Genomic DNA, 15,813 nt, shown 5'->3' with positions numbered 1-15,813 from the left:
GGGGGGGGCGGACATGAGGAGGCTTCAGAGATGGTTCAATCGCCCCCCCCCCACCCCCCCCCAGCCTGAGAAGGAAGCGTCCATGAACACTGAAATGAATGACGTCACTCTGCCCAGGGGAACCCCTCTCGGAAGGTTCTGAGGGTTTTCCCAGTGACTCGGGTCCATCCCTACCAATGGGGGAGTGGTAATTATTTGGAACTTGTGGCGAGAGGGGTTGAGATGCTGGCGATTGAACCATCTCTGAAGCCTCCTCATGTGGAGTAAGCTAGCGGGACGACAACGTGAGCTGCTGACATCATCCTTAGCAACATCATGAATGTCAGTGCAGTCACCGGTTTGTGGATCCTGACTTGTCGGAGCATGACTTCAGGGATTCCCTCCTCTGGGGTGACAGGCAGGCTGTCATGGTGACTGAGTTCAGGTCCACTCCTAGATAAGTGATGAGCTGGGAGGGGATCGGTGAGCATTTCTCCCAACTTATCGTGAAACCCAGATGAGACAAATGCGACATCAGAGCGTTTGTCTGGGTCTCCGCTTCCTCTCTGGACTGGGTCAGGAGAAGCAGATTGCCCAGGTAAAAGAGAACCCTCATCCCCACTGTGCGCAGCGGTTGCAGTGCCATTTCCACACACTTCGAGAATGTATGCGGGGTGAGCGAGTAGCCGAAGGGAAGCCGGTTGTATTGGTACCGAACTCCCTGGAAGGAGAAGCGCAGGAATTTCCTGTTTTACTTTATTATTGAGATATAAAAATATGCATCTTTCAAATCCACTGAGGTGAACCAGTCCACCTGCCTGACGCATTCGAGCACACATTTTATTGTCAACATATGAAACGGTCACTCCACAATATGTTTTTGAAAGAGGACAGGTCTAGGATGGGCCTCGAACCTCCTGATTTTTTCAGAACCAGGAAGTACCGTGAGTAAAATCTGTTTTCTTCCTCCTTGGGAGAGACTTCTGAAATCACATTTTTCATCAGAATCTCCATCAGCTCTGTCTGTAAAACTCGGTCCTGTTCTGGGGATGTTAACCGGGTTTCCAGAACCCTGCTGAACCTCAAGGGAGCGCCTGAAAAGTGCAGCATGTGGCCCTGGTACATCCATTTTGTCATCTGACACAAATGTATCCACGTGGAGTTGCGCTCTGAGAGAGGCCGCGCATGAGCGATTTGTGCCCTGCGTGGAAAAAGACAGGCCCCTGCTGCTGTCAACTGCAGAATTAAAGGTTCTGCGTGGACCCATGGGGGGCTTGCAGTGAAAGGACTGCCTGTCGCACCCACACTGACTCGCGTCTGTGGATGGATGAGGAGGTTGTGTGGGGTGAGCCGGTGAGTAAAACGAGTGATGCTTAGGAGGCTCATCTTCTTCACCTTCCTGCACCGTTGGGTGAGGTGTGGGAGCCGACGGGTGAGGAGAAGAGCCCCCGAGCAGGACAGACGTCCTTACAACAGGTTCATAGCTGGACTGCATGAAGTTAGAGGGGGTTTGGCATCTTTTAGATGAATGCCTAAAGATTATCTTCCCTCCAAGAGTCTTCGAGCACTCATCCCCAGCCCCCTTTTCCACTGTCAGGTGAAATGCAGAGGCTGAAGGAAGAGGGAAAATGTCCGCATGGGAAGCACGTGCTGTCACCATGAGCTCATATGGTTTCTGTGCATGATGAATGGAGAATTGGTTTATTTTAAACACTTGTTTAAAATTTACCTTTCGACCCGGAGTAGAGGATGTGTGAAAAAGAGGATTGACAGGGCAGTTCTGCCTGTCTGAATGGAGGATTCTGCTCTTTGAGTAAAGTTTGTTTTATTTAAAAACTTTAACAAACACTGTCACACACATCCCCCGCGAAACAATTTCTTTTGTTGTCGTCTCTGTGGCTCCTGGAGTGGATTGGACCAGGAACATGCCAGTCGACGACCTCTGCCCGTACCGGTTCACTGTGGAGATCCTGGAGGTTGTCCTCTGGGTGCAGTGGCAGCCAGGGGACCCCAGGATGTAGCTACGTCTGTGGAGCATCTCTGCTGCTGGCGCTGGTGTCTGGGTTCCTGCCAGCATCCAGCCGTCCGGAGGGAGCGGGGGTCCGTGCAAGGCCGGGTCACGTGTCGTCTGACCTGTTCCAGGGCATCTGAGGAGGATTGAAGCTGGTCCAAAACAGATTGGAACTGAGGCCTGAAAAGTCCATCCAGACTAATCGGACCCTCCAGCAGCTTTTTTTTTTTTTAATCTTGTCGGGATGAACGAAGAGATTCTCAACCACATATGCTTCTGCAGCACTGTTGCCCAGGACAAAATGTGGGCAGAGCAGCCTGCCTGTGCAGCGCACATGTTTGTGATGGTGTCAGCCATGGTGTAGAACTCGTTCAAGTCTGCAGCAGAGAAGTTCGCTGCTTGGCTTTTTGGGAGATGCTATGAGCTAGCATCGCCACGTTGTTCATCGCTGCCACTATCTGCGATGTGCACTGATGGATCCTGTCAGTGAGCCTTGCGGTCAGTTAGTCACTTGGGGATGGAGGAATGATATGCCATCCGACGTATCGTGCCACTCTCACCCAGAACACAGATGACATGCTGGGCTCCAGTGGTGGAACGGTCAGGAAACCATGGTCCATCAGCCCCTCCACCTTTGTGATGGGCACGTAGGTGGAGATGGGTGCTTTCAGTTTCAGCAGTTCCGAGGAGGAATCTGCCAAAAACAATGAAACTGCCAGGAAAGGAGGCCAGACTGGGTCCCGGTGGCTGGGCTACTGGGCGGCAAATCTTCCTGCCAAGAGGTTGGAGGGCAGCGGCACTGCCTGACTGGGAATGGACAGGTCGCATGCCACCACCACTTTCTGGATGATTTCTGGCAGCACGTGGCAAGCGCACCTATTGCCAGGAGGAGGGTGACTGAGGATATTTGGAGGTCTTAGGACCCTCTCGTCGACAGCAGTTCCATCTCTGTCTCTCTCATCCGAGAGGAAGGACTAAGGCTGCTGGCCATCTCCATTTCAGAGGCAGACATGTCTGAGTCATGCCTTGCGTGAAGGAAGTCCAGGAACTTGTCCAGTGGGTTAGTCTCTGCTGGTTCTGCTAGAAAGGAGGTGAAAAGCCCCATCCGGCGCTGCTTCTCTTCTGCCAGGAGAAGTCTGAAGGATGGGCAGGAAGCCTGTGACATCATGGCTTGGTGGGCGTGGGAAGCCCCGAGGCAGCCTTCACAAATGATATGCAGGTCCAATGAAAAGATGTAGCCTGAGCTGCATCCCTGGCAGAGACGGATCATTTCGCTGGAGGACATTCTTTGCTTTTTAGTAAGCCCAGTGTTCGCTGGCTGAAGAAAAAGGGGAGCCGAGCCACGGACTCGCAGGCTATTTATGCGGTCTAGGGTGGGGCCCACACAGTGGACTTATGTTTTCAGTGTTGGCGCGCTGCGCGTGAGGGGGTACCCATTAGGGCGTGGCTTAAAGGGCAAGCCCACAAGAAATAGAACTGGTGTGCAAGCAAACGCCCAGCCTTTTCACCGTGTTCATAGTAACCCTGTCTAGATTTAGAGATTAACTACTCTGACCGCTGAGCAGACAAAGTATTAAATTCAGTTTGAAGCAACAAACTTTTATTCATTAGATCCTGTGAGGGGGAGTGACTATATTCTTTGTCTAATTGTAGTATCTCATCTGTTGTCTGTTTTAAAATTATTTGACCCCTCAGGTAGGCCTTTAATGCCTCCCAGACAGTAGAGTGGCATTCCTGATGTTTGGTTAACTTCGAGGAAAATTTCAATTTTAGATGTAAGAACTGGACCAGTTTCTTTAAGTGGTGGTTCTCACAGAACCAAATGCCCTACCTACTGAACCCACCCCCCCAACAACTGTCTGTATTTATGTAGTGCGGGGTGCAACACAAACACGCTAGCAAAAATGCTACTAACTTACCGCTCCGCTACCCCCACCCCACTCCCGTCAACAATTATCGGCAGCATTGTTTGCATTAAACACAGATGTGAGCCCCCATTGATTAAAAAAACAGCAGCAATGTAGTTCCAAGCTAGCAGACGGAAAACACAGACGTGACTCTGTCCCATCATCCTCCAAACTGCAAACACGGTGAATTTCTCAATTCAAAATGCTGATGCCCATACAGTCATCTTCCAATATAAGTGAAATGTAGGACATAACCCCATCAAAAGTCCAAACAGCCAAATATTTAGTCAAACATAAACCTGAAAATAAAAATGTTTCCCTGGAACAAGGCATGACATTGAAAAATATAACAAAATATAAAGCGGAACAAATAAGCAATTGGTGTAGGCCAATCTAACTTGAAAAGAATGCTGATTAAGGGAAGCCAGCCCTACAGTCTTTTCCCGTCCTCACTACCCATTGCTGAGATGATACTCTTTTTGACATAAACCATGGCTTTATCAGAGTCCACAAACTCCTTGTCCACCCCACCGTGAGTGATACAAAGCCATGCAGGAAAAAGTAGCCCCTAGCGAACATCTCGCAGGCCACAAAGAAGCCGCCTCACCTCTGTGAACGCCGCCCGAGCCCTGGCCATGCTCTGTGCATAATCTGCAGTAATGATGATCGGTGAATCCTTGAAGCAGAGTGGGCCATGACTGCGCGCACACAGTAATATTTCCACCCACACAGTTTTGGTAGTAGTGCAGTTTAGCTACAATAACTCTCTGCTTATCACCTGACTTCTTCCCACCTGGCGTTTAGTGCAAGCTGTCAATCAGCAGTGCCTTGTCCAGCTGCAGTGACTTTGTGAGCAGTTTAGCGACTGCTATGGTGGAACTCGACTCCGGTGTCGCAGGGACTCCTATGACCTTCACATTGCACCTTATATGTCCCTCCACGTCTTCACATTTCTTTTCCAGACCATTTATCTCATCTTTCAGTTCCCTCACGGTGCTGTGCAGAGCCTCAACCTCTTCCGACCAGGTAGAAAGCCCGTCTTCAACAAGTTTAACACTCAATTTAACCTGGTCCAATTCGGCTCGGAGTGCCGTGGTGCCGCTAGCCTTCTCTGCTCTCACTGCTTGAAGTTCACTCTTAATAAAGGAGAGGTCCTCTGAGGGCAGCTTTCAGTTCTGATTTAATTAAAATTTCTGCTTTTATTGAAGCCAGAATGTCCACCTTCAGGGCCAACACCTCTGTCTCTCAAGGACCTGGTGGGGGAGGAGCCGAGTCCCCAGCTTTAGAAGTACTGTAGCCCAAGGCGGTGTCGGGCTCAGCGGCCACAGATCCTGTATACTTATATTTCTTCAATTTTGTCACCATACCTTCAGCTTTGTCGAGTCAGTCACACAAGAATGTTGAATATTGGAGCATTTAACATAAAAGTAGCGAGAAAATCTTCTCAAAAGGCTCTTTTCAGGCAGTACTGGTGGGAGCCCAAGCTAATACGACTCTACTCCTTGGTTGCCATCTTGTTCCTCCCCCAACTTGTTGTTTAATGATAAATACCGGTAATCCTCACTAACGGTGAAGCAGCTGACCCACTGAAAAAAATGTTCTGATGATCTGGTTTTGTTTCTCAGAGACTCTCCAGTTCTGAGGTTGAACTTTCCAGAGGAACCTTCAGTCAGATCGCCACGTCACTCAAGGAGGGACTTTAAAGACTCTGTGTTGGTAAAACAAGATTCATGTCCGCAACCTGCTGACAGGGTGGTTCTCCAAGTGAAGGTTCTAACAAATACTTCCTGATGTTTCTCTGTTTTTCTCAAAGTCTCCTGATCAGAACCGAAGTTTTAAACCCGGGAGACAACCGTCTGTCCAACCTCGTCCACAGTAAGTTCTGACCAATCCGCCGTCGTCCTGGTTTCAGTCAGATGATGTGAATGTTTACACATTCACTCAGAGAAGCTGTTGGGTTCTCTTTGATTAGAACGTTCCGCTCAGATGAAAGTTAACATTTGTTCTCCGGCAGGACGGAAAACCTGAAGATGGAGGACTTTCAGTGCCTGTCAGTTCTGGGCCGAGGCCACTTTGGGAAGGTACCAGCTGGAACATAACTTATTTGTGAGAACCTGATCCATGAGTCATGTCGTCTCTTTTGAATCTGACCCAAGGTTCTGCTGGCTGAATACAAGAAGTCGGGGAAACTGTTCGCCATCAAGGCTCTGAAGAAAGGTGACGTGGTGACCCGAGAAGAAGTGGACAGGTGAGCCCTTCCATCAGCAGGTGACATCAAACGGCTCTGATCCAAGGTTATAATGATCGATCAACCGGATCAGGTCAGTTTCTTAAACCTACAGAATAACTGTGAACATGAGATATAGTCCCATCGCTTCTTCAGCCGTTCCTTCAGCTGCTCTGTCTGTTCAAAACAACACAAACGTTGAGTTCAAAAGCAGAATCTTCTGGTTCTGGAGAACCTTGTTTAAAGGTTCTGCTGGTGTTTGTGTGCAGCCTCATGTGTGAGAAGCGGATCTTTGAAGTGATCAATGCAGCCCGCCACCCGTTCCTGGTGAACCTCCATGGCAGCTTCCAGACAGAAGACCACGTGTGCTTCGTGATGGTCTACTCTCCAGGAGGAGACCTGATGAAGCACATCCATACCAGCATCTTCACTGAGAAACAGGCCCGGTACAGAACACCAGAGCACCACCAGGTGCAAACTGGATGTCCCCATCTGACCTTCTCATCTTCTGTGTTTGAAGGTTTTACTCATCGTGTGTGCTGCTCGGCCTGGAGTTCCTCCATGAGAACCAAATCATCTACAGGTGAGACAATTTTAAGCTGCCTTTAGTCCAGTTCTGAAGAGTACTGCTGCTTCACTTCTCCTGTTTTACCATCTGTCAGAGATCTGAAGCTGGATAATCTGATCATGGATGCTGACGGATACATCAGAATTGCAGATTTTGGTTTGTGCAAAGAAGGTAAACTTTTATGTTTTGTTTTTGTTCAAAGAAGCCAAACTCCTTACTTCATAGAAAAGTTTTTAACCTTCTGCTTCTTTTTCTGGTTGCTATGGTGATTCCCAGGAAGTTATATAGTTTTAGTCCTGCCGGATTTAGTCATTATGTCAATCCAAGGTGCTCCAGATCAGTCAGTCTATAGAGGGGTATGGCACGGCACTTCCACACAGCTGCTGGTGGGAGAACAACCTGTTCTCCACAGGCCGAAAAGGCTGGTCCAGCTTGGTTCAAGGGTTCTCAAGGGCGGCTCGCCATCTCCCTTGTCAGGGAGAAATCCAGTTCCAGCTCCAAGGGTTTCAAAACACCTAGCCAAGATGCTTCCCAGGCACGTTGTTAGACCAGGGCTTCCGGGCCTAAAGCCCCGGATGTTTTGTCAATAGCCCCGGACAGGGGCGGACTCTCCATCGGGAGTGCTGGGACTTTTCCCGGTGGCCTGGTTCTGCTCAGTACCTGGGACTGGACTAAAGGCTCGGTTCGGGTCGTGCTTGATTATTTTAAATAAACAAGACGCTCTTGCTCCGGGCTCACTCAGGTCTCAGGCCCCGCCCCTCCTCTCTCTGAGGCTGTCTGTCAGCAGACTGAGCAGAGCAGAGACACACAGATTGCGCACCCGCCCCGGTGGACTGGCGCGAGAGGGTTATATGTTCGCACGTGGAGCGTGCATGTCTGTATGTTTCTCCAGTTTGGGTCTTAAAACTTGTAGGATGGAGCGAGAGATAATGAAAAAGAGAAAAGCAAATTAATTTTTGTTTGTAATGGAGCAGGTAAAACAGACACATCATACTCAATAATCCAGGTAGAAAAATCCAACAAAGTTCAGTCAGGTCCTCTGGACGGTTTCTGGAGGTAGAAACTGTCCAGAGGGCCTGACTGAACTTTGTTGGATAAGACAGAAACACTCTGGTGAAAACTCTGCAGCCGTCTCACTAAACACAGTGAGCTTCACTACCTCCATTACAGCTATCTTTGTTTGTTTGTCTGAGGTTAGCTCACACTGTGTTACATTTCCTCGTGGGCGGAGCTATCTTACCATTTACGTGAAATATTTGATAATGTTCTTATAGAAACAATTCCTGAATATTGTTCATACTGTGTTAATGCTACATGTTTGTCTCTTGACCTTACAAATGTCTTTTCACACAAGGAGAGCTGTTGGTCAGGCTACTTCTTGTTGTGCCATTAACTCTAAAATAGTTATTTCAATTCAACCTTTATTTCTACAGGTTAGTGTCATCGATCCTCAAGAATTTACAAGAGAGACCTGTTTTAAACAAAGAACACAGATGACAACAGTAGACAATCATAAAAAGCATGTAAAATTAACTTGTTAATTCAGCATTTATTTATACAGGTTAATCCCATTGAGCCTCAGGAACTCAAAATATAAAAACTGAAAAAAAAAAAAAAGTCAAGACTCAAAAATAAAAAGTAAATGAAAGAAATGATATAAAAACAAACAGCTACACTATAAAGATATATAAAATACTAAAAACAGGAACATGTCTGCATTGATTTTTGCAAATGAACTTAGCAGATGTTTAAAGTCCCTTAGAGAGCTCAAGGTTGAGAGCTTATTGAATCAAGTGTTACTTGTGTAGGTAAAACCTAGATGTTTAACAACCTGTTAAAATACACCAGAATGCAGGAAATGGCATCTACTTTTTCAAAAATTTCTGTGGGAGGACCCCCACACCCCCCCACCACTGTGTCCCCTCACATTACAAATGCTTCTGACACCATTGGTCACCACGTTGCTAAACAAGTACACTAGGTACACTATCACTAACTGTTGTAAGTTGTCATCCATATTATTTGCCAAGAGAGTTCACCAGTGTTATTTTGGCAACTGTTTACATTCCACCCAATGCTGTTGCAGAGACTGCGTGTGATGTCATCAGCTCCGAAGTTGCTAAGCTACAGACACAACACCCTAGTGCGTTTGTTGCAACATCTGGGGATTTTAATCATGTCTCACTCTCTGCTACACTTCCGACATTCCAACAGTTTGTCAGCAGCTCTACCAGAGAAAACAAAACGCTGGACTTGTTTTATGCACATGTCAAGGATTCATACATCGCTAAAGCAAGAACCCCTCTTGGCAAATCAGATCACAGTCTTGTGTTTCTCTGCTCAAAATATAAACCCCTTGTTCAGAGGCAACCTGCAATAAAGAGAACAGTGAGAAAATGGTCAACCAAAGCTGAAGAAGCCCTGCGGGGTTGTTTTGAGCCTACAGACTGGGATGCACTGTGCCAGCCACATGGAGAGGAAATCAATGCCATGACTGAGTGTGTGACTGACTATATAAACTTCTGTGTAAACAACACCATCCCCACCAGAACAGAGATGCTTCCCCAAATAACAAACCCTGGATCACCACTGACCTGAAGGAACTGCTAAACCAGGAAAAAAAAGAGTCTTCAGGGAGGGAGACAGGGAATTATTGAAGAGAACACAGAAGCAACTAACAGTCAAGATCAGAAACAGCAAGGAGGTGTACAAGAAAAAGCTGGAGAGCAAGCTCCAACAGAACAATATCAGAGAGGTGTGGTCAGGGATGAAACAGATCACAGGCTTCAAGCAGAAGGAGGATCAGAAGGATGGAAGCCTGGACAGAGCCAATGAACTGAACACATTCTTCAATAGGTTCAGTTCAGGAACAAGCTCAGCATCCTCCTCTCTTGCCCACAGCCAAACAGACATACCACCCTCCATTGACTCAAGACTGTCCTGTCACACCTCAAATACTGTATCTACCGCCTCAGTCATGGACCCTTCTTCTACATGTTGGTCTTCAACCAAATCAGATCTGATACCTCCTTTGCCTCCCCCTCTGCGACTCGAAAAGTCAGGTGAGGAAGCAGCTGGAGAGACTGAAGACTGAACTGAATGGAATAAGGCTGCAGGTCCAGATGGTGTCAGTTCCAGAGTCCTGAAGGTCTGTGCAGAGCAGCTCTGTGGGTTCTGCAGCACCTCTTCAACCTTAGCCTGACCCAGGAGAAGGTTCCAGTGTTGTGGAGAACCTCCTGTCTTGTTCCAGTACCAAAGAAACCTCACCCATCAGTCCTCAATGACTATAGACCTGTTGCCCTGACATCCCACATCATGAAGGTCCTAGAGAGACTTCTGCTGACCCGCCTGACTAGACAAGCAAGCACATATCAGGACCCACTGCAGTTTGCTTATCAGCGTGGACTTGGAGTTGAAGATGCCATCATACACCTGCTTCAGCAAACTCACTGTCATCTAGAAAAGGCAGACAGCACTGTGAGAGTCGTGTTCTTTGATTTCTCCAGTGCATTTAACACAATCCAGCCTGATCTGCTTTGGGATTAATAAAGTAGTTTTGAATTGAACTGAATTGAATGATGTTCAAAGTGCACTCATTTTTACTCAGTCTTAGTGGTTTGCTAATCGGGTGGTGGTGGCTGTAGTAATGTCAGGACATGGCCTAGGATGGTATCAAATTCCCAGTCTGGATAAGTAGTGGAGATACCATTTAGTATTACTACAAATACTTTGGTGTCTTTACTTCCCTCTGTGGGGCAAATGTCTGTATACTGGAACACAACAGATCCATTAGTGAAGTTTAGAGTCTGTAGCAGAAAACAGAGGAGCCTGGCTCACAATTTTAAATCAGATGACTGTGTATGATAAATAAACGAAAGAGAACAATAATGATAAATACAGACTTGAAGGGACACTTTTTAAATAGGGAAGAGGATGAATGGTAAATGGATTGTACTTATATAGCGCCTTTCTATCTTATTGAGATACTCAAAGTGCTTCACACAACAATCTGTGTCCTCATTTACCCGTTCATACAGCTCTATACTAGATCTCAACAAAGATAATTGAACAAATCATTCTAATGAGATTAAAATTAATTAAAAACAAATCACTGTGTCAAAAGCCAGGGAATAAAAGTGGGTTTTTAAGTGAGACTTAAAAACAGTGAGTGAGGAGCCTGCCTGACATGTGGTGGCAACTCATTCCACAGTCTTGGACCTGCCACAGCCCTGTCACCTCTGAGCTGGGTTCCTGACCTTGGAGAGCGCTGTGGCACATATGGCTGCAGCAGATAAGTGGGGGCAGAACTGTTCAGATATTTAAAAACATACAGAAGGATTTTGAACTGAATTAGAAAGTGAACTGGGAGCCAGTGCAGGGAGGCCAAAACTGGAGAAATGTGCTCATTTGCCTGTACCAGTTAGAAATCGAGCAGCAGTATTTTGGACCAGTGGTAGTCGTGCAGTGGAGATCTGATACCAAACAGAAGCACATTGCAGTAATGGAGCCTGGATGTTATGAACGCATGGTTTACTGTCTCAAGGTTATCTCTGGACAGTATGGGCTTCAGTTTAGAGTCGCCTCAGCCGAAACAACACGGGATTTAACAATCATGACTGTTGTTTCATGGAAGGGCCCATCATCACTCCCAGATTAGTGACTTTGTTTCTCGGAGGTCGATAACGTGGTTCTTGATCGGGCCATTAGGAGGAACAACATGACTTCGGTCTTCTTCTCATTAAAGCTTAATAAATTTAAAGTCATCGTTAGAGATCTGTTCAAGTAAACTGTGCATGTCTGACACCAGGGGGACCACAGGAATATCAGGGTCCTAAAACTCACCGGGTTACACTCTGATACAAAACGACTGTGTACTAATATTTCAGTATTTGTGTTCAGGAATGGGTCACGGGGATCGGACCACCACCTTCTGTGGAACACCAGAGTTTCTGGCTCCGGAGGTGCTGACAGACAACAGCTACACCCGCAGTGTGGACTGGTGGGGGCTGGGGGTCCTGGTCTATGAGATGCTGGTGGGGGAGGTCCGTATGAAGTGAACGGAGTCAGAACCACCTGGACTCTTAGCTGACACTAAGGTTGTAATGAAACTTCTCGTGTGTCCAGTCTCCGTTCCCTGGGGACGATGAGGAGGAAGTGTTTGACAGCATCGTGAACGATGACGTGCGTCGCCCTCGTTTCCTCTCTCCGGAGGCGGCCTCTTTAATTCAACAGGTGCGTTTGGACACAGGTGACGTCTTCACAGGTTGTCTTCACCGCGACTCTTAAACACAAAGGTTCTGTGTTACAGCTGCTGCAGAAAGATCCGGACCGAAGGCTGGGCTCCGGAGAGGAGGATGCCTCGGCCATCAAGCAGCACCGATACTTTCAGGTCAGATCAAGTTTCCTGATCCGATTTGGTTCAGACTTTATTTATTAATGGACCCAACAGAACTGTACTGTGGAGGACATCCTGGGTCTGATGGAAGCAACTGGACTGATTCTCATTTAGTGACATTAAAAATCAATTCCTGCTCTTTGCATTTCTGTGCGGTGGCTCAGGGGATGGACTGGGACGCTCTGCTGGCCAAGAAGGTGAAGCCCCCCTTTCAGCCGGTGATCAGAACCCCGCAGGACGTCAGCAACTTCGACGAGGAGTTCACCAGCCTGCAACCGGTGCTGACCCCCCCGCGGACGCCCTGCGTCCTCACCACCGAGCAGCAGGAACTCTTCAGCAACTTTGACTTGTCTCTGCTCAGCTGAGCAGAACCTGAAGCTCAGAACCGACCTGTACATATCTGAACCTGTTCTACCGTCCTGTAAACAAACAAACAAACAAACAAATAAATGCTGGAACAGATCCGTTTATTGTCTTCACTCTGAGGTAAAAAAACCCACAGCAGGACGCAGGAGCTAAACACAAACACCTCAACAAACCGGGTCAGGGTTCTACAGGAAACCCAGAGCCAGCTGGCTCTGATCAACTTCCTGTTTACTTGTAAACACTCAGAGAAAAACTACAAACATAAACGAGTTGTCTGCTTCCCAACGGTCGTTGAATCTTTACGTCTCATCAGTTGGTTCTGGTCCGAGTCCACTTCCAGGTTCTCTTCAGACCATCGAACGTGCGTTCAAACCATCGCGATCAGATTACAAACCTTTATTTTCATAAATGAACTGCGTCGACGTGCACGGATCAGAACCGAGCTCACGCCAGGGACACCTGGACATGTCTCCAGTCCTCTGGACGATCATCTTTCATGAAGAACATCACAGATTTGATGGAAACTTACTTGAACACATCGAATGTTCAAACTAAAGAACTTTCAGTCAAAATAATTTAGTTTATTTTGAAGCTTACACTGAGGACCTTTATTTTGAAATTGTTCCACTGCTTCAGACTGTTTTCTCAGACTGATCAACCTGATTACCTGCTGATTATCCATGCTGCTGATTATCCATGCTGCTGATCTCTTGCCTTTGTGCTGCTGTAGTCATACCCTTCTGCTCACTACAGACTCATGTGCGGGCTGCTGTTTAATGGCACAGAGGTTAGAGAAGATGGGCCTGTGATAAGATCGTTGGTTCAACTCCCGGTGCCGACAACATCAAAATGTGGGTGGGGTAGGTGAAGCAGCCACACCTGCCTCCACCCTCATTTGCCCCGTTCTGGACCCTTGAGCAAGACCCTTAACCCCCAGCATCTGCTCCCCGGGTGCCCCAGACAGCAGCTCTGCTCCACAGAGGGCCGCGGTAGCTCGGTGTCTGTGGTTCTGTCAGGAAGATGTTAAAATAATCACAAGTCTCCGTGTGACTCGGTTCAACCCTGAAGTGGGGCGCAGCTGAAAGAAAACGTTTCACGTATCTCTAAAGCCCGATACGCACCAGTGTCAGTCTGCTTTTCATGTGGCGCATTCGCACGGGATGACCAGAGTCTGAGACTGAGCTTTACAAACGTGTTCTGGACCCGATGTTAGCACGCTGCGTTGTCACGACCGGGCCGCTCCACATCACGTTTAATGTGCGGTCCAGGGCGGTCTCAGGCTTTGACGTGGTTTTACCAATCGGCACAAAGAAAACTGAAGCATGCACAATAAGAAATGGTGTTCATCTACTTGTGGAGGAGGCAGGTCCGACCGGCCGGATTAAGAGGTAAAAAAAAAGCCACGTTAAGCTCAGATGGTCGGTGTCACTGGCCCTGAGCGGCCGGTGACACCGACCCGCCGCTTGAAATGGACTGGAGACGTGTCCAGGTGTCCCCCGCCTCTCGCAGTGATGGCTGGACATGGCACCAGTGATCCCACTACCCGAAAAGGAAGAAGCTGGTATGGATGGATGGGTCAGCTGCACGCACGCGTTCCGCACCTCCCGCCATCTGCGATGAAGGAAGTAGCAGCTCATAAAAGCCGAAGCGAAAAAGTAAAAAACAATAAAAAACGATGAATAAAAGCTGACTCGAGCGGCGCGTTCATTTAAAATAGTCTTGTTCTATATTTTTACAAATGATTTTGCTTAAACAAAAACAAAACGCCTCGTTACGTATCCGATCCTGCACAGAGACGCCCGTTCACATTGGACCAGTCTGGTCACAGGACCTCGGAGTTCAGCTAAATATAGCAGGTAACGTGCGGGGGAATTGTTACTTTACACATTACTGACATGGCAGATTCACACGGGATTAACAGACAATCTCTGTAATTATTACATGTGGTCCCTAGGTAAAACTAATCCCATGTGAACAGGGCTTTGGTGAATATCTTGGATCCTTTATACCGTTTCTTTTTGCTTGTTGGATGGAACTGGGACCCTGTGTACACGGTTTCATCCCACCTCGTGTACCACATGTGATGTGAATGACAATAAAGAACTCTGAACCTCTGCCCATCTTCATTTCTAAAGGTCTCCTGCTGATAATCAACCTCATTAGTTACTGAACGTTCCTCCAGCTGGTTCTGGTCCAGACCTCTGACCGTAAATCTTGTTCTGATACCAGATCTTGGTTCCAAGTCCTGAACCTGAAGGCAGCTTAACCTGCCGGTTTTGGACTTTGGGAGAACATGTAAACTCCACACAGAAAGAACCCAGTTCCAGACTGGGGATTGAACCCGGGACCTTCTTGCTGTGAGGCGGCGCTGACCACTAATCCACCATGTTGCTGCCATCAGAATGAAAATGGTGGTTCCAACACATGATGTTCACGGGTCCATTACCGGATCCTGGTGCCGTGCTGGTTTTTACAGTTTACAGAACTTGTCCGACCGGGTCCAGTTATTAGATGATCAGAGGACTCACTTCATGTTCTCTGCTCGGTTCTGTTCAGGGTTCCAGAGTCTGATCCAGGAGGTTTTCATCGTGTTATCAGTTTTGGTTCAGGACTAGGTTCTGACTCGGAGAAGACCCAGTCTGCTGAGGAACTGGACCAGCTTCCTGTCCCAGGAGTAAAGTAAAGTTGAAGGATGAACGGCTGGTTCCCTGGAAGAGCAGATCCTAGAACCTGATCCCTCAGGACCCAAATAAAACCCTAAACTGGGTCGCTAGCCTCCCTGAAGTAGACCTGCTCCCAGACCATGGTGCCCCACACGCAGAAGAACCCCCACAGGTTGTGCAGGGTCCCACGGTCGAACGGGTTCTCGTCGACGCCGCAGTGTTTGAGGTAGGAGATGCGGTGGCGGGACATGAACTCCCAGGTGGTGGTGTTCAGGGAGATCAGATACAGGTGGGACCCGAGGAGGAGCAGAACGATGAGGGCCAGCAGAACCAGCAGCACCAAGACCGTCAGCAGAACCCCGTTGGACCACAGCCACAGAGACAAGCCGGGGGCCAAACCGAAGCCCGTCCTGAGGGAGCAGAACATCTGTGAGCCCTGATCCGAGCCCTGACCCCTGACCCAACAGGCCCATACTCACCAGGCGATGTGCAGACCCCACAGCAGAACCAGCAGCTGGACTGCCAGGTACAGAACGAACCAGCGGTGGTTCTTCTCTCCGACGCAGTTCTCGATCCACGGACAGTGATGGTCGTACCGGCGGACACAGTGATGACACGTCTGACAGTGCTTCGATCTCATTGGCTGCTGCTCAGACACAAACATGACACGTCAGAGCTGCGATCCGATCGGCTGCTG

At 48.1% G+C, this 15,813-nt stretch overlaps 2 protein-coding genes across 2 annotated transcripts in view; one reads left to right on the top strand and one right to left on the bottom strand.

Moving 5' to 3' along the window:
- The window catches only part of pkn3 (protein kinase N3), a 25,931-nt gene extending 13,419 nt beyond the window's left edge, over positions 1-12,512 (top strand). The window contains exons 11-21 of the mRNA XM_037692164.1: positions 5,523-5,613; positions 5,711-5,772; positions 5,912-5,978; positions 6,054-6,145; positions 6,394-6,570; positions 6,645-6,707; positions 6,787-6,863; positions 11,592-11,734; positions 11,817-11,924; positions 12,001-12,081; positions 12,252-12,512. Of these exons, the coding sequence (XP_037548092.1) occupies positions 5,523-5,613; positions 5,711-5,772; positions 5,912-5,978; positions 6,054-6,145; positions 6,394-6,570; positions 6,645-6,707; positions 6,787-6,863; positions 11,592-11,734; positions 11,817-11,924; positions 12,001-12,081; positions 12,252-12,452 (1,162 nt within the window). The 3' untranslated portion in view covers positions 12,453-12,512. The remainder of the gene's footprint in view (positions 1-5,522; positions 5,614-5,710; positions 5,773-5,911; positions 5,979-6,053; positions 6,146-6,393; positions 6,571-6,644; positions 6,708-6,786; positions 6,864-11,591; positions 11,735-11,816; positions 11,925-12,000; positions 12,082-12,251) is intronic.
- Positions 12,513-15,210: 2,698 nt separating this feature from the next.
- Positions 15,211-15,813, bottom strand: part of zdhhc12b (zinc finger DHHC-type palmitoyltransferase 12b) — a 3,147-nt gene continuing 2,544 nt past the window's right edge. The window contains exons 4-5 of the mRNA XM_037691911.1: positions 15,596-15,762; positions 15,211-15,526 (exon numbers count right to left, since the gene is read on the bottom strand). Coding sequence (XP_037547839.1) covers positions 15,211-15,526; positions 15,596-15,762 — 483 coding nt within the window. The remainder of the gene's footprint in view (positions 15,527-15,595; positions 15,763-15,813) is intronic.

The sequence above is a fragment of the Nematolebias whitei genome, chromosome 18 (genome assembly GCF_014905685.2).
Source record: "Nematolebias whitei isolate Nwh7 chromosome 18, NemWhi1, whole genome shotgun sequence".
Lineage (NCBI taxonomy): Eukaryota > Metazoa > Chordata > Actinopteri > Cyprinodontiformes > Rivulidae > Nematolebias > Nematolebias whitei.
Note: the sequence above shows the minus strand (reverse complement) of the source record. Positions and strands in the feature narration are given on the sequence as shown.